Raw genomic sequence first — 19578 nt, 5'->3', positions numbered from 1 at the left:
GCTGGAAACAGTGACCTCCAGCAGTCTTTTCTAAACCACATTTGTGATTCTACCGCATGAAAATAGCCAGTGCAAATGCTTTCTCAAGGAGACCAAAATCCTTATTAATTTTGCATTTTAAAGAAAAAAAAAGTCTGAATTAAACTATTTGTTTCCTATTTTCTTTTCAGATGAGCTAGACTGTGGCATTTAAATTATTAAACATCAGGTGAGTTTCAAGGAGCCAACCTACACCCAGGCAGAATTTGTCACAGACATTCAATGCCAGGTGTGTCATACATTTAAGAGGTGATCGTCATGTCACAGCTACATTATTATCTGGTAAGATGAAAGCAAGTTTTTTTCCACTTCCCTTCCTTTTTCAGAGCCATACTGTCAAGGAGAGTATGTTGTGATCTCAAAACTGGAATGTGATTTCTTCCGGGACAGTAAGTTCACAGGGAAAGAAAAGGACTTCTGCAATCTGCTGAATTTGTTAGCAACGCCCTTACAAACTGTGTGTTCAATGCCACAAGAATAAAAAAGTAAAATAAATATCCATCCAGTCATCTTGAGGAACAAGAAGTATATTGTAAAGACAATTAACAAGGAGGGAGATGGTAATTTATGTTTATGGAAAGGTAACAAATTACTAACATCTGCCAAGTATGTTTTATTTTTACCACTTCTTCTATTCCAAGGAGTAAGCGTCTGGAGGAACAGCAGCCCAGATAACAGTACACAGAAGAGGATGCAATTCCTGAACACCACAGGAATACCAGACATACACTAAACAAGAAGAAATTGACCTAAATTTAGAGAAGTTACTCCTATATCTTTTACAAGAACCCTTGGGTTCCTACTAATCCAACAGAAACAGACCACCAACACAGTCTTTGATCTAGTCTTCCACCACCATAACACTGCTATCCTGGTTTACAAAACCAAATTAATTTCTCTTAGAACTACATTGACTCTGCCTGAGATTTAAAAAAAAAAAAAAAAAAGCAGCAAACCCAATCTATGAAAAACATCATTCTGGTTTTCAGAAACTTAGAAAAAGCTGCACAGAGGACTGCTGTCTGAGAGAAAGTCTTTGCATTAGAGGGAATAAAACACATTCTGTTTTTTCTTGCCAATCATCTTTCTCCCTCTAAGAACATACAGAATTTTATTCTTACATATACCCATAAATTGCCTTGATATTTTTTTTTCTGATCTTGCTAGTTAATAGACATTTTTAAAACAATACACACATACAGAGAAGATACTCTTTAGATCTATGCAACTAACATTTCTGACCAGGGTTGCCTCAAAGCTTTTTTCTGCAGAAAAATCCTGAATATGCACTACAAAGCTATTCATTATGTAAGTTGTATTTGTTTTCATAAGCCGAATGAGTCATAAACTTTTCAACCAATTACACAGGATAACTACAATACAAGAACATAAAACTGCAGTGGAAAAGTCATCTTTAATGGAAGCTTTTTCCCCTCCAACAATTTCAAAGTAGTCAAGAGGCAAGAACATACTTTAAGAGGTTTATTATCAATAGATGGTACTAAAATAAACCAGCAAACCTTCACAAAGCCTCCATGTGGCCACTTCATGACAGGATTTGCTATCACTGTGGCAGTGGGGAACATGGGGGCATTTCACAGTAAAAAGAAGAGCTGTGGGTTTTGCCTGGGGGTTGTATAAAAAAAAAAAAAGCCTCCACCACTAACAACAGTGGGGGGGACCCTAAGTCAAATCAAGACACCAGTTTCCTCTCAAAGGGCCAATATTCTGCCATCCACAGGATGAGGCTCAACTTCTGCCTTCTAAGTACATGTCATTCTGGACAAAAGCAAGTCCGGGATCTATATACAGACAAAATGGATCTAACTTTAAGTGAAATAAAAAGATCATCACAGGCAGAAAACTGAGGAGTTCAAAGAGCAGTAGCCAAGACTTATTAGACAAATAAAAATGTATTTAAAAAAAAAATCCACATTTTAAAACCTACTCTTTCAAAGCCTAAACATGTTTTTTTCAGTATCACTGTCAAGTCATCACAACACAAAGCAAAAAAAGGTACTTTTTAACTTGAGACATATCCTAAGGTTTTCTTAGCAACTGGCTTAAAACTGCAGCATATTCAGATGTCCTATCTGTTGCATGACACTTTTGCTCTTTTATTGTTAAATTACAGAGATAAAAATAGTTTCCCTCAAATGAAACAGGAAGAAACGGACAAGGGTCCCAACTCTCACTCTGCAATCAAAAGGCTGTCTACTGCTACATTTCAATGACCATCCTGCAGCCAGAAGGGAACACAGGGCCTCCAGTTTTTTGGCTTTTTTTTTTTTTTTTCCTGGCAGTACCAACAGTATTGATATTGTCTAGATCTTAACAACAGAACCACAACAAATCTTAAGCAACAAGTTCATTTCAACCCAGTTCCAAATTCAGTGCAGCTCTCAACTCAAATATCAACTGCCGATCCTCACAACAGGTCACCTGGTGCTAGATGGCACATCCAAATGAATGCAGTAAAGAGTTCATACGGTGTCGGCAAAAACTGGACAAGAGATCTGTCTCTGTTTTGTATAGCCAAGACCTTCTTCAGAGTATGTACAGACTTCTTCTAGGTTATTTTAAAATAGCATCTGCAATATTATCTTTTGTACACAGCTGTAAAGCTAAATTTCAAATGGAAAAACATCTACTTGGGAGATGTTCTCACCTGCACTATCCTGGTAGATTTCATGCCAATTCCTCTTAAACACAAGTAGATTTTGAATTAAGAACCTTCTTCTTTCACCACATCCCTAAAACCTTGCTACTGGTAAGAACAAAGAACAGTAAAATTATGAGCTGTCAAAGAAATTGAATTCACTTACACACTTCTGCATTGGAAAGTCTTTTTTTCTTCCATTAAGACACAATATTACTGCTGAATTCACTTTAGCACCCAGTCATCAATTTTCTTCAAACACTTGTATTTACAATGAATTAATGACATGCTACTTTTACATTTGTATTTTTAGCTGAAAATACAAAAGAATTGTAAACCTGGGTAAATCAGCTATTACCAGTAAGTGCACCTAAAGTAAGACACAAATCCTCAAGTCTCCAAAACTTCAGTAAAATTACATTGTAGCACTCAGTATGAGGCTGTGAAAAAGGGTCACACATTCTAGGTACTGTGGAGATAAACAAGAAGCAACCTTTACAAGCAACCCGAGAACGCAATGTTATGGTGTGAGAATATGACCATCAGCTCCAGGAGCTTTAAAAGTGTCTAAGGACAACATAAACATAGAGCAGAGAAAGTGTTTAATGCCACAGCACATAGGTGACTCAGGTTTCATCTGCAATTTCCTCAACACAGCAGGAAGATGAGATTATGTTTACTGAACACTTTCTAAGGGCTACAATACTCACAAAAACTAACATCTACATTTAAATAAAATACTTAGGAGAACTTTAATTACTGTAATATTACCTAAAACTGGAATAACTTATTAAAAGAATAATCTAGAAGAATAATCTTGGTTTAACAGAACCTTTTAAACTAGATGGCCCTTGTTTTTCTAGGTTTATTCCAACCTCAGCTCATCTCAAATTACATGTCCTCGTTATCTCTTCAATCTGAATGAATGAAAAAAATATATGTGTATAACTTAACACAATTCCAAAAAAAAAAAAAAACAACCCCTAAAAAAAAAAAATCAAAGGACCAGTAAGGAAGCAAAAAAACTCTGTAATTAACTGAAAGACTGCCAATAGCTGTTGACAGCTCAATATAACATAAAAAAAACCAGATCAACTCCGTTGTCATCTCAATTCATAGTTTTCATACATTCTAATTTGCGAAGTGCACATTTAAAAGACACTTTCCAGAATGAGGGGTTGTTCCCTTTCAGCACCAAAGAAGTGACCTCTGTGTAGCCGACTACACTTCTACAGTACAGCCTTCCATGACTGCAGCTGACACAAATGCAATCATTGCCATAACAAAATCTTATCTGTCAGCCCTTTAAAAGGAAGAAGAAAAAACTCCAAAGATTTCTTTTACCATGTTTGCACTGAGAAAAACCCACACTAATTCTCCTTCTAAGTTTGACTGGGTAAGAAGCATTTTAAGACCATGAAAAGAAAAAAAACCACAGTGACAATAATAATCACTTTAAAAACAAACCAGTCACAGTTCTCCAGGGAATTTAACATATCAAAAGCAACAAACCTGCACCTATTCTGCCTGAAAATTAACAGGCCAGCTGTTACCAACTCAGGTGAGGTTACTGCAAACAAATCCCCATGAGCAGACAGGTTCTTGCAGGCTTTTTTCCCCCCCTCTTACCAGTCCCCACAACTCAAAGTGTTTCATTTCACCCAAAACCTGGGCTAGCGAGTCAGATTTGTCATTTGCTGTGTATTTCCCATACAGACGCTTAATTCCTCTAACCTGAAAAGTCAGTGATTAAGGAAGTGAGATGGAGTAACTATGCTTCATATAAGAGTGGTCTCCACACATTGTTCTTTCTCACTGCTGCCTTTATACTGCCAAAACTAATGTAAAAAGTCCATCTGACTTATCACAGAAGCTCACAGAAACACATGTGAGGCCCTGAAGAAGGTTCTCTTTAACAGAGAGCTTTTACATTCCACTTCAAAGGTTTTTTACAAAAAATCCTTATCATCAGTACACTGAAATCACAGCTAAAATGAAGGATGACATTAAAACACACTAACTGGACTTTACACTAAAAAAAAAAAACCCCAAGGTTTTATCTGAGCATACATTAAGGTAGAAACAGGTCTGTTGAACAAAGACTAAGAGCAAAACATAAGCCCTCCAGAAATAGGTAGTGGTGTAAAACTGTTAAAAAACAGACTCTGGCAAACCTTTCTATGGAGGATACAACCAGTCTTCTCTGTCAAGTCCTGAGCTAGAACTCCAGGCAGCAGCAACAGGTCTTTTCTTGCTTAGCAGAAGGCTGTAAGCAACTCACTGCCTACATCCCAAATCACTACAGTCTAGCACTAAGTGCACTACTTTGTCTATAGTGGAAAGGATTAAAAAGCAGTCCTGTGATTTTTTTCAGATAAGGCTGCAAATGCTAATTGAATATGTACATTAAATATTGAGTAGTTACAGAATATGTTTCCAGTATTCACACAAATTTAGGTTAAGGCTCAAAACATTCCTCTCTTTTGCTGTTCTCTGATCTCAATCCTGTTTGCTTCATGAGATCCTGAGTTACAGAGCAGATGAACGCAGGCCAAAAAGTTTTCTTTGATGTAACAGTAGCAAGGAAAAGTGCAACGTCCTCCATGAAATCTCTCAAAGATGTATGATGCTTGGCATGCCCAGGTCTCATGATACTAACCTAAATATAGAGAAGATCATCGCATGATGCTCCTTGTTTCCTGTCTGGGATTCCCAGATATCCATCATACTCCAAAAATACAGATTACAGGACATATTAAAAACAACTCCCTGAGATTTCACCTGAGCATGATACAAATGGTATGGAATAAGGGGCAGAGATTGTACTGGGTTTGGCTGTGACAGAGTTAATTTTCTTCATAACAGCTCCTATGGTGCTGTGTTTTACACTGGTGACCAAAACCAGTATTGATAACAGAGCAGTGTCTTTTGCTGAACAGTGCTTTCACAGCATCAAGGCCTCTGCCACCCCAGCGAGGGGGTGCAGAAGAAGGGTGGAAAAGGACACAGCTGGGACAGCTGACCTGAAATACCAAAGAGATTCCATACTATATAATGCCATGCTCAGCAATAAAAGGGGGGGGGGGGGGCAGTTTTTTCCCAAAGTATTTATTGCTCGGAATCTGGCTGGGCATCAGTCTGCTGGTGGTGCTTTTGCACCACTTGATTTTTGTTTGGTTTTTTTCTTTCACTTATTAAACCATCTTTATCTCAACCCAAAAGTTTAGGGTTTTTTCCTTGTTTTTGCTCTTCTGATCCTTTCCCCCATCCCACTGGGGGAGAGTGAGAGAGACAGACTATGTGGGGGCTTACCTGCCTGTGGGGAACAACCCCCCACACCATCTTAAACACATTCATTCTGATATAACTCAGTGACATAGCTTCCAAAATATATATGATAGAGATAACTTTCTGCACAGTATCACAGTGAATGCTGCCAAACCCTAAGTAAGCACAATTTATTTTCACTGTGCTATTTCAGATTAGAACAAACAGAAGTCGTTTTTCTAAAAACCAAGTACTGATGTTAGCTGAAGGCAAAATTCACCAAGTTCATTGGGCAGGACACTCCCACTAGCTGGAGAAAAATTTTTTATGTGAGGCAAACTGAGCATGTGCGTACTATGAGCTTGTTTCTATGAAGAAACTATCACAAAATAAGGCAAAGTATCGAGTTAAAGCAGCATCTGTTTCTCTCTGCAGAACATTCACAGGTGGAACTAGTGAGTGCCTTTAGTTTAGTTCAAGCCAATTTCAAATTCAGAGTACACAGGTTCACACAGGGAGTATGCTATTACCATTTAAGCAAATTCTCCATGTCTTATTTTAGTGGAAATTTATTAGCATCATTTTTTCCTATCCATTAAATCCTGGAAATAGGGTACTAGAATTCTGAAATAACCCATGTTTAAACTTTGTTCAAATCCTACCAAAAAACCACCTCAGAAAATAAACAGCCAAGCCTGAGCATTAATATTTATGTTCCCCTCAGAAAAACAGACACTTCATTCTAGCATGGGATGACAGTACCTCTTCTACAAGGAAGAGGGTCTAGTACAGGCTTAAGTGAAATGCACATTTCTGATTGTCAGGATAGATAATACCCAAGTAACACAATAAGGCTCACTCACAATGGGCAGGACACTACTTCACAACGTGAGCTTGGTAATCAGGGAAGAAGGAAACCAAGGAAGAATGTCTTGAACATAATTATTTTCTGCCCTCCAAATAACTAAGCTACTTCACCAAAGTTATGCCAATACTTGCCAGGATCCAAAGGCATAGAGATTAACCTCAACTCAATTAAGTTCAGGGACTTCTCTGAAAATCCATCATCTTCCAAAACTACAGAGCACAGTAGACAATGAGCACAAAGTACACTGCCACCTCTCAAGATCTAGGATCCTTGTGCTATTGCACCCTCCTGACATCAAAACTGATAATGCAAACCAGTATATGACCTGTACACATTCTCAATCCCATTATCTTTAGCAGCATGCTAAACTAAACAAAAGAACCACACACCCCCAAGATACTCATAATTAGGTTTTTTTGTCTCCTGAAATTCAATCCTACCTTTACACTATACTCAATAGCTGTATTTATTAGTTTTTCCTTTTTTCCTTCAGCAAAAAAGAAAAAAAAACAAGTGTTAAAACACCATGCTCTGGACCTGCTGGAAGAAGAGTGCTTGAAATAGCAAAATCAAATACCTTTGGAGCTGGCTGTACCATGTTCCCTGGCGTATCAAGAAACGCTACAATTAAACTGAACTAATTAGATTTTTTTTAATCCATTGGAAAGGTAACATATGCCGTTCAAAATGAGAGACAAGAGACTCCTCTGAGTCCGTAACATTAAAACAAGTTCCTATTCTACCAGTTACATGTTCCAGAGAAGTCATATATACATAAAATGCAGTGACAATATATCAAGTATGCTGCATCTAGTCCACAATACTCCCTGAACCACAACTTGTAAAACTCCTCTCCCAAAGGCAACCTCTACACATAGCTATGGAACAGCCTTTTAAATTGTGAACAGACCATGCTTTTTCAGATTTCTATAAAAAAAGAGACACTATTACCCATCCATCTTAAATCAGCATTTCTACCAGGGGTGTAGTCTCAAAAATGCTTAAAGCATGAAGTCTATGTTTCTTCTGTAAATGGTACTGAAAGAAAGGTTATACGGAGACTGAAGGATGACTGGCACAGTGTCACTATGGTTATTAAAAACTGTAAAAGTATAAATGCTATTATTGCTGATGGAGAATAGGAAACAACATGCTTCATGAATGCACTGCACATTTCCATACAGTATCCCATGCTTTTTTCCTAACAGACACTCTAAGTTGCAAGAGAAGCACTTTAATCTAGACTATTCATTTAATGTAGACAGAGAATTAGAGAAGTCACAATTTAGAAGCTTACCACAATCTGCTAACATTTGAAAGACTTCTGAGTTGCACAAAGATAAGACACAAGATCCTGTAACTGAAAGTTTTCAGAACTTTATATCTGCATTTCTCCATTACAAGAGAGGCTTTTTTCTGCCGCCCATCTCCCCTTGACCTCGTTTCCTCTTTTTGCTTCAGATGTGAAATAGTCACAACAATTTTTTGGTCAAAGTCTGAAGTTTAAAAGACAACCTAAATCTAAAGACCTACATGTATCACAGCTGTTAGCTGTTTTATGTTGGGAGCTATCTTTTGTCCCTGTAAGCACAAGCCACAAATGTTATGTCTGCCGATTTCAGAGTTGCCAGTGAGAAGGAAAACAAGAACAAGCCTATTCAGAGAGTCTTCACTGATAGTTGATCAGCTGTTGGCCACCAACTAAAACCTTTTCTTCCACACAATTCATCCTGAACACAACCTCCTACTCTACCAGAAATGCAGGAACTTTTCAACAGTTTCATAGGGCTCTACATTTCACTTCCACCATATTTCTTAACAAAGAGTATGAGATTTTTCTGAAGACTTAGCTACAATCAGTGCCAAATAGTAAACTATTCAGTCAGACTTGCGCAGGGTAAGTTGAAAATAGTAATAACAGAGTTGACTTACAAGTAGAGGTAAGTTTAAAAAGAAAAGAACCTGGAAATGACCATATCAAAATCTTTTCCTCCTGCTCCATACAGAATACAGTAATTATTTTTATCTCACTCAAAAGCTGATCTGAATGCAGAACCAGTTACTGACAGGAAACAAACAAACAAAAAAATCCAACCACATTAACTGCAGTTTACAGAGATAAAATGCCTTTTTATCCTTAAATGAAGAGCACTCAATTAAAAGTTTTAGATCTATTCTACCCAAACTAACATCCCCACATTTAAGGTTTCTAAATTTCTCTCCTCAGCTTCCCCCAGTGCACATCAGCATTGCTCAACTTCAACAGTGAAACTCCACTAGTTATTTCATTTCCTAGTTTTCCTGCCTTTGCACAACATAATATGCAGACAACCAACAGAATACATTTTAACATACAAGATTGCTCTTCCTCTTGTCTTTGTCAAAACCCATCTCCCCTCCAAACCATATAGGGTTGAGCCAAACACAAGAGCTCCTTGGAACTATTCTTTAAACCCTGCACTTTCAAAAAGAAGGAGTCCTCCTGAAATGACATATGACTAAGAAGGTAAATGTGAAGGAACATTTAAGAAGCAAGGAAAACCAGTAAAAACAGATTTTAAATGCATCAGAGCTCCATTCCCTGCACCAGCATATTTACGAGTAACAACACATCTGTACAAATGAGTTCACTTGCAACTTCCAGAATTAAAGCAGTTGTTAACTCTGAAATTAAGTTTTTAATTTTTAGTAGGCGTAATAGAAAGGAAATAGCAAGGCCACATTTCATTCTCTGAGCATTGTCAGCAAATCATTACAATTTTTAAATTGTGAAAAAAATCCCCCTCTGAAAAATCCCCAAGGGCTTCTTCCCAAGCACCACACTGAGAGCAGATGGCCAGCATCAAGTCTGCAATTACCAGTCCCACAGATCATGATGATACTCTCTTCTTTTCATGGATGTGGGGAGGGGGCAGCTTGAGAGATGCAGACAACTAGGTATCATAAGCAACAGCACTTTCCACTAAAAATGTATGTATAGGTTCAATTTCCAAACCTGTCATATGCTCCTTCCATTAACTTTCATTTTACATTTAGGTTTCCCCCCCCCCCCCCCCCCCCCAACATTTTCTTTTCTGCCACTGGAAGTTTTTCAAACAAGGTGGCGGAAAAATCAGTAACATTAAGGATACAATAGAACTGACCCTTGTCAAGCATTGCCAGAGGCACAAACTTCATGAACTATCTGTTGTTGCAACTTTTCCCTTCTTTATTTTACTTTGAGAAACCCCAAAAGCAGCTGTAACTGATCTATTAAAAGCATGCAAATGGACAGAGCTATTAGTTAACTGGTAACAAATGCCTATCAAACTTGTGATTGTATCAGTGTGCCATACGTCCCCCTGCCCCCCCCAGAACAGTTGTTCTGGTCTCCTCTGGAGCCAGGAGGACATCTGATGACGAGGTGCTGTTTCATTTCCTCTCACCCCTCAAATGGGGAAGCCCTCGAAGAGGGGGGAGGGAAGAGCGTGTTTTTAATTCAAATGCTGCATCTGAAAATACTGTTGGACAACACGTGGGTGAGTCTGATTGTAAATCTATATATATACACCATGAGAGTGCTTTATTCTCCCTGCATCTCTTAAAAAAAAGAAAAGAAAAAGCAGTAAGGCTTCTGCATTAATAACCATTTACTATTTCAGTTTTACACCCATGCATTTGCATATCTGAGTAAAACCTTTATTTTGCCAGAGCCAATGAAGGTTTAGAAATGAAAGTAAGCAGAAGGAAAGCTATGAGGACTCTCCTGGGGAGTTCCTTTCCAACTGACAGATGCAACAGGAAGAGGGTGGAAAGGATTTCCTCATGTGCAAAGAGGCCTGACAGACTTAACTCTGAGGCATTCAGGACTCTCAGGAATGTTCAGCCCCGCTATAGAGACTTCTGTCTCTTACATTGATCCAGCATTCCTTACTTCATTTCTACCAGTTCTTCCTGTTCTTCCTTATTTCAGCTACCCCTCCTGAAAAATTTACCAGGCACAGAAAGGCACTAGATAAAAATATATCACAGTCCCACTGTCCTTACCTCAGTCTTGACAATCTTACTGGGAAATAAGGCTGTGCAAGAAGAAAACCTCAAGCCTTATTACTGCCTCATCTCTCTCTCATTCAGGCTTAATTACAGTGACACATTCCATAGGGAGGGTGCCAACGTTATGGAGATGCTGCTACCCTAGAGGCTGAACCCCTCCCTGATAAGATCAGCTTTCAGTAATCATGAGTTAGTCCAAACTGAGTTTTAACAACCTTTAGATACTGTTGATTCTCCTTAAAGATCACTGACTATCTGTCAAATGCCATGCAATAACATGTAAACATATTTCCCACCAGAAGAAAGAAATGAGAAGACAACACACCCCTTTTTCCTCCCAGCCCCAATGAGTAACCTTTCTTTGCTGAAACACACAATGAATACCAGAAAGCATTGTCTTTTCATCAACTCCCTCAAAAGTTTTTTCTGCTTTTACCACTTGTTTACAGTACAGGATATTACTTCTCGGTATAAATCTGGCACTTCTTGTAACTGCAATTATCAAAAGATCTAACACAAGTACCAGCTTTGTGGCAGAAATGCAAGTTAATGCACACAACTCATGCAGAAGTAAATTAATTAAACCTCACCAAAATAATTACTTGGGCCAGCCAGGAAAACAAAAAAATGCATGCGCTCAACAGCTTTGGAAAAGTACTGTTATTTTGGGAAACATACCTTTACAACATTTTTGGATCGTTCCTCTCTCAGAAACATCCAAAACTTAAGCGTCAACTCACCTTCCACACTATCAGAACAGGAGGTACCAATCCCAGTGTCCCCGCTGTCGGAAGCTATACTGTGTCTTCTGACAGGATTGCTTTGACTGCTTGATGAAATAGTTGTGGACTGCCACAGGGATTCAGTACCAGGTAACCATCCCACTGAGGAATAATCTGAGCCTATAAAGAAGGAAGCCAGAAGTCTGTCATTACAGATACAGTACAGAAGTCAACAACAAAATATTGGTCAAGATGAAAACTGAATCCTATGTTTGATAGTTCAGGTTTGAGCCAGACTCTGTGCTAATGTTTGGGGGTTTTGTTTGTTTTGGTTTTTTGGTGGTGGTTTTTTGGTTTGGTTTGGTTGGGGTTTTTTGTTTGTTTGTTTTAAAATCTTTTTGCTAGGTAGAAGCTTCCCCAAAAGTTCCAGTAAATACATTTTTACTATTTAAAAACATGACCCTTAAACTGTTCTTGCACTAACTTTAACAAGACATTTATCATACGATTCCTATCCTAGAACTGATTCTCAACTCACAGCAGAATTTTGCATTGCAAGCATTTAAATACAATCAAAGATTAACAAATTTTAGGACAGAAACCAGTTGAAAAACTGGCCAGTGAAACACAGTCATTTCCAACTGTGCATAAACCACACAATGAAAGTGATAAAATCAAGCCAGCAATGAAATTGTTAACACTGATATCTAAAGTAATTCATTATGTTTCATTGTTACCAGTAGTTTTCAGTTATCAAAAGACAGACTACCAACTCAAGCAGGCACAGAGCAGCTGCACACAAGCGGTCTCTGTGAGACATCTATCCATCTAGTGGTTTGTTTCATTTGTTGGTTTTTATTTAAATAATCGTTAAAATATTAAATTTTAAATCACAACTCAGAGCAGCAAATAGTTCCTCTGTTCAAGGAATTTTTGAGAACTTGTGGCCTACTTTATAGTCAGTCTCAAGGGAAAATACACTACAGGGTACAACCCCAGAGGGCCATCAGAATTTCCAATAACCAGTATCTAAATCTGAGCATTGTTTATAGGCAGAATACTGATCACCATGTTCGCACGCCAAACCAGCAGAGCCACATAAAGAACTTTGGGAAAAAAGCACTGCCTGCTCTTGGTTTTTATATATAATCACATACATACACCCCCTCTAGCAGTTAGCTTTGCATAACACTTTCAGCAGGAAATGACTCATGAAGAAGTATCAGTTCACATACAATGTCTCTTATGCTACATGTGGTTATTTTTAGGTCATTTAAACACTTTTCAGCAATGTCCATCCAAAGTCATAACAGCAATTTGCCTCTGTAATGACATCTGCAGATCATTGCTATTTCTAGCTGTACTTGTTTCCCAGTAAATTAAATAGTTTAGAAAAGAATGTAACAATACGTATATGCATGTGTATATACATATATAACCTCCCCCACAAATATATGGATACATACATACTCCCCATATAGCAGCCAAATCACTAGACCTACTAGCCAGAGTGATAACAGCCGCTCACCAAGCCACTTGTGAATTGAGGAATACAGTACATGCTTCCTTACTGTATGCACTTTTAACTGTAACAGGACATCTAAGACATCAGTAGGTTCTTGGAGGTCTTAAATATGCCTGTCCATCTCATTTGTCTCAACTTCATTCTCCTTTGAGGTTACTGCATCTTCTTCCCTTTAACACATTCTATCTTTTCTCACCGTCTTCAGAATCACCCCATTCTCCTTCCCCTTCATTCTACTTTAGCCATACCTTGTGCAATATATTTCCTTCTCTTCCTTAAACTTTTTGCTTTTCCTGTCCCAAAGCCTCTTAACTCTTAATTATGCCATTGAGTAGCTTTCAAGTCCAAGGGTGAGGCAGCAGAACAGAAGACCAGAGGAGCCAGACGTGAACGTGACTGGCCATGGCTCACCCATCACACCCTGTAGGGAGGTCCCAGACAAGATCCTAAGCGAATACCACTCCAGGTGTCATTCTTCAAACCATCCTCTCTGTATCATCATCTAACATACTGAAATGTGATAGTTTTGCATACAGCTATTGGGAAATTGGGACATTTCTGCCTCTCCTACCATCCAGCACATTTTTCACTAAACACTCTGGCTGCTTTGGGAGCAATGATTTTTTCATCCCTCCCTCAAAATAGGTCTACTTTCCGCAAGGGTTCCACTTCACACTTCTCAAGCTGCATCTAGTTATTCCAGCCAGAGTAAAGTTGACTTATGGGAACCCAAGCTAATTAAGTCAGAGACAGTTCTGATTTAGGAGACATTTAAAATACATTTATAGAAGAGAAATTTAGTTTCATTTACCCTTTATTATATTATGCTGTTCTCCACAATACAACTCTTTGGTGACATTTCAGCTTTTATGGCATTAAACAAGTGTTAAAAGAAATGCAGCAGATAATGCTACCACTACTGCACATTAAATCAACAGAGTATTAAGTGTCAAACTCTTCAGATCTCTTGGTTAGACAAATATTTAGTATGTGGACCTATTACCATCCATATGCAGCCCCCTAAAAGGGAGAGATACTTTTCACTTTGGTGGAACTTTGAGGAATAAAAGCTAAAAATACCACAGAACGAGAGTAACTTAGGAAAGGACATTCAGAGGTTATCTACTCTAACCCCCAGCTCAAAGCAAGGCTAATTAGATCAGACTGCTCAGGGCCCCGTCCAGCTGAGTCTTGAACACCTCCAGGGACACATATTCCACAGCCTCCCTGGGCAGCCTGTTCCAGCATTTAACCACTCTCCGTGCAAAGTCCGTGCAAAGATTATCCTAACATCTCCGTCTCTCTCATGTTCCAATTGTTGCAATATACCCCAAAAGATGCAACTATACAGTGCAAGACTTGGCAAAAAGGGTTAACTTACTAGACGGGTCAGTCAGTCATCCCCATTGGGATCTCTATAGGTACTGTAAGTTGAGGAAATAAAAAGCATCACAAAACACCCTACTATATTCCCAATTTTACACCTACACGCAGACAGCCTGGGGACACACCAAGCCCCAAGTGTGGTGCTGAAGCACAGGTCCAGGAGACCTTGCTGGCAGAACGCAGAATGAATGCAACACTTCCTGGGGCACCTTTGCATCCAGGGGCAGTTCAGCATTTCCAAGTTAACACACGAAGCCTGATTCTTGAGCCGCTAAGCCCTGAAGAGGTAAGCGCTGGTACACAGCCATAGCTACACACAGATCAGCATGAGGCCAGCAAGAGTTTATTAGCTTTGGCTCAGCACGGGCCTGCCAGATCCCATCTGGCTCTCCAGGGAAATACTCAAGTCTCTCTGGACGATGCTCTGGGCTCCAGAAGGGTCCCTTCACTCGGGCACTCCTGCTCAGCACCCCTCGTAACCCACAGCCGGCTGCGCGCAGCAGGAGCGGGCCCCCAGTGCTGTCACTGGGATCGCACCTTCCCCTTCCAGCCATCCTCTACGCACAGGCAGGGATGGGGGCTGGGATGGGGCGGAATGGTCTCGTTTTCTCACCCACTGGGCTTTTACCGTTCAGGAGCAGCCTCTGCATTCAAAAGGCACATGTCCCAAGAAGGAGTATTGGTTTAGAATTTGAATAGGTGAACAGTATGCGCTTTTTAACCTATTTTAGATGTGCCAACAGAACATGGTTGCACGTGACCACTTCAAGAAAAGCGTTCTCTTTGCTGCCCAGAGAGGTCCTGACTGACATTACATGTGCTGCATTTTTTTAAAAAGATAGCTAATGACATATTCCACGAGACTACACTTTTTAATGTTTCATGGAGTATCCGCCTCATTGTTTTACCTTGCTGACCTAACGGTGATTCTGTACACTAGAAGGCCATTACAAAAATAAACTGTCTACATGAAAAAGAGCTTTTCAAAACTAATTGAACCCACTCCAATAAATGGCCAAATAAAAGCAATGAGATAGCAGAAACAGACTCAATAATTAAGTCTCAACAGAAAGTCACGTGTACCCAGTTCAAAGTGCCAGAGAGCAGACCCCCTTCCCATTGCTGAGGGAAGGTAATTATCCAAGTTGCAATAAGGAAACATAACCCATAAAATAAGACCTTACAAACCTCACCAGTCCAAGCCATTACTTTAAAATTCATTTATTAGTTTCATTATTTGAAACTGACCTTCTGAGCCAAGTCCTGAAGAATCACCAATTGCTATGCACCCTGTTCCATGCTCCCCATCTCCTTTTCAACAGCTTTCTGTGAATACATGATCTTTCATGCAGCAAACAGCCTACACTGAAAGAACAAGCTTAAAACGGGGAGAAGATACACAGGAGTCCCCATGTCGCTCAGCTAGCACACCTGCTTTACCCTGCTGCTCTAATCTCAAACCTGCCAATCAACAGCTACCAACCATCTGCCCAAAATACAGACTGGGGCAAGAAAAGTAAGGAAAAATTTCTAATAGATACTTGTGCTGCTAAATTGCATATTACCATCTGACTATGATCATTCCTTACTGGGTCAGGAAAATCTGCCTTTCATAGGATTTAATAGAAGAGAAACAAAAGTAGTGTCATCCCACCTGCCTATAATTTCCAACAACAAACATGACAAATAAAATACATGCAAAATCCCAAACAAGTCTCAGAAGGAGCCTTGTTTATACAAACAGTTGACTGCATCCTTGAATTCGGCCAGTTAAATATACCGACATAGTGCTGTTTCTCCAGCCTAAGCATTTAAAACAGATCAGTTAACAACTAAGTATATAAAGTGCAGGAAGTAGATTATTTATTAAAAGATAACAGTTGTTGAAATTTCACTCCACAAAAACATGTATCTTTTTCTGTGTATTACAGAATGCCGTCAGCTACTGCTGGCAAGACGGCACCTAGATAATTCTGGATCATTACCACTCCTAATTTCAGTGGCATGCACAGATCCCACATGATCTACATATACAAAATAATACCACCACCATCTTTATATTTGGTTCCTAAAATACCTCTAACATGCTTGGATGTAAAAAGTATTATTTTAAGTGACAGCTATGATACTGTTATTTTACCTAGATGCTGAATGGAAAGCAACAGCAAAAGACTTAACTGGGTTCCACAGCAGATACATCCTAACTTTAAGGATACTGATTTTTCTATTCCACACCATGACTTTGGCATAAGATTGTGACCAGCAGTGAATCGCCCATGACAGCCAGTGTAAATTTATACAGTCGAAGGATTCTGAAGGGGACATCTCACTACAGTACTATCAAAACTGACAGCTACGCAAAGCTCATTCTAGTCATCACAGATGTGACCACGCTGTACAATAATGTTTCACGCCACGAGGGCACTGAAGCCTGCCTGAAGCTCTTTCAAGGAAAGCAAGTCAGCATTTCAGCCCAAACACACTGCCAAAGTTATTTGGTTCACCCTCACCATCAACAACTTTACCCAAAACCCTACTAATTATGCTAGAAGATCATACAATAATATTTTGAAAGAAGTCAACCCACCTTCTACCCCGTTCCCCCATGCCTACTCATACAGTCCTCTGACATTGCTGAATTTATCCCAGTTGCAACTTCTTCCCCCCACCCCGAATCCTTCAAGGTTTCACAGCCTCTCTTTTGCACTTTCTCTCTGTCCCACAGGGCTAAGTAACCACACAGCTCTTCAAAAGGAAAAGTCTACAAACAAACCCACAAATGGTCTCTCAGTGAACTGTTTGCTGTATTGTAGGAATAAACTTGCTTCAGTTGGAAAACGTTTATGTTTACTCATCATAGCTGCAACATCATTACTGCTGAAAGATTAAAGAAAACCTCACTTTGGTGTGTGTTTCATGCACAACAATTCCTTGCCAATAAATACTCTATTTTTTTCAACTGCTGGAAAAACAACACAAATAGTGAGAAAAGGAAATGGAGGCAGGGAAATTTAAAATGCAAAAAAACTCTTTCCGAAAAATAGACACAAGAGCAGATGTCATACTTTAACATATTTATATAGGTTTTAAAAAAAAGCTGACAGCTGATAGAATGGTGCAACAGCAGCCTCCTTCAATCAAAGGTGAAGCAAAAGATAAGCTGGATTCATTCAATCTGATATCCTGACACAATAAAGAGAACCAGGCACGTAAGGGTTCCTTGCAGACACAGGCAAAAATAAACTTACATGGACAAATAAATACTCTTCAAAATAACATTAAAAAACTGGCATCCCAACCCTGACACCTAGAAAAATATTTACTAGGTGCACTTAATCTCTAGGATCCTTCCACAAAACACAATGCAACTTTTATTAAGACAAACATCCAAAACAAGTTCCAAGTCTACAATGCAACATCTTCTCTTCCGAGGTGAGCAGTACACTGGTAAGAGAGCATTTCTAATGCTTTCAGGGAAGGTGGCCAGACAACAGTTTCAGGACCCTTTTCACAAACACTCTGGACGTGGTGGGAGCTCATGGCTCTTCCAGCTGGCCATGAACTGAGGTACCAGAAGATTCTAGTCCCTCCTCTCACATCAGTGCAGTTGAGAGTAGGTGGATGATACAGCTTAATCTAAGTGCAAGAGGAGCAGGGCAAAGTGGGATGAAATGACAGCCCCAACTACTGAATTTTTACATGCTGGTTTCTCAAAAGCACTTTACAATGTCAGATAGCTAAAGTATGACTCATCCTGAGGACTCATATCCTTTATTAGTGTGCTTTCTTGACAGAGCCTGCAAGCTATTTAATTAAGATCTCCTAGTTTTTCAGTTGGAAACTGAGTAATCCTAAATATGAAGAAAGATAAAAATGTACAGATATAGAGGGAAGCAGGGAAAGAGAAACAGTAACACAAGAGTTTAAGCAGAAGAACATTGAGAGACACCTTTTTACTGGCATTTTTACTTGTACAGTCTGATAACATACTGCCTGGCATAGAAAGGCCCATGCCTGTCCTCTGTACTATTCACATGCAAAAGAAATCACTTATTAGAGAGAGAAAAACATCATTAAAAAGTAACGGAGAAAAATGAAAGTAGAAGAGAGAAACCCAAAGAAGAAAATCCTCAAAATACAATCCTCAAAGTAAACATAAGCCTGACCGGCAGTATCAATTAGAAGAACCTGATTAGGGTCTTATTTTAAGAAATATAAACTTGTGCTCCAATTTCTTAAGAGAGCTAAATTTTAAGTAGACTACGTCACCAAACCTCTGGCTTCTTTTGCCTCTGGAATTCCTTAATAAAAGTTAAAATGTTAGTTTCCCGCTCCCCATCCCGTCCCCCCCCGAAGTGCCTAAATGTACAATCTCTCATCACAGATAGTTATAGCTATAAAACATTTGTCTTCTATACACAACAGTATTTCAGTGTGAACTTTCACAAGTTACAATTTTTTATGACTTCACAAATGTGTATGGCACTGTGCAACAAGTTACAAAGTTTCTCATGCAGGGAAGTACGCAACCTAGAAGACAGAATGGGAACTAAGGACAATAAATACATCAGTTTGACAGATGAGCTTTAGAGAATCTTGCCATGGCAGTTGAAGACATAATCAGGTAGCTCACACTCTACCAACCCCCCACGCCAGAACAGAAAGTAAGAGGTGCCCAGGTCTGTCCTTCCATCAAAGAGTCCAGCTGGCAAGCTTATGCCGCTGGTTAAAATGGGTTTGAGCCAAGAATGCTGTTTGACATTAAAGCTAATCAGATCTAGTGGTCAGCTGCTACGCAAAGGCTGGTCACCTTTCTCAGCCACATACTCGCTTTTGCTTCCCCAGCATAAGCCCTGCCACTCCAGACCCCACAGAAAGTGGTTCAGGAACAAACTGTCCCTGCTTACAAAAAAGGTTATCTGCTAATTTGATTTCCTAAGCTGGCTCAGCAAGGAGTCAGACTAGAAGCAGTGCCAAGGAGGGAGTGGGAACGTCCAGGCACACTTCTGATGCCTACCAGCAACCAGCTAGTAACTAGGCTTATCCCTACTGCCAAATTGCACATTAAGGCAGATTCTAA

General features: G+C 39.4%; 1 protein-coding gene across 1 annotated transcript in view; it reads right to left on the bottom strand.

Moving 5' to 3' along the window:
* Positions 1 to 12658, bottom strand: part of CEP85L (centrosomal protein 85kDa-like) — a 107329-nt gene extending 94671 nt beyond the window's left edge. The window contains exons 1-2 of the mRNA XM_010585862.1: positions 12649 to 12658; positions 11606 to 11767 (exon numbers count right to left, since the gene is read on the bottom strand). Of these exons, the coding sequence (XP_010584164.1) occupies positions 11606 to 11767; positions 12649 to 12658 (172 nt within the window). The remainder of the gene's footprint in view (positions 1 to 11605; positions 11768 to 12648) is intronic.
* Between the last annotated feature and the right edge of the window lie 6920 nt (positions 12659 to 19578).

This window comes from Haliaeetus leucocephalus, unplaced genomic scaffold (assembly GCF_000737465.1).
Source record: "Haliaeetus leucocephalus isolate CR32 unplaced genomic scaffold, Haliaeetus_leucocephalus-4.0 Scaffold130, whole genome shotgun sequence".
Lineage (NCBI taxonomy): Eukaryota > Metazoa > Chordata > Aves > Accipitriformes > Accipitridae > Haliaeetus > Haliaeetus leucocephalus.
This window is presented reverse-complemented; position numbering and strand designations above follow the sequence as displayed.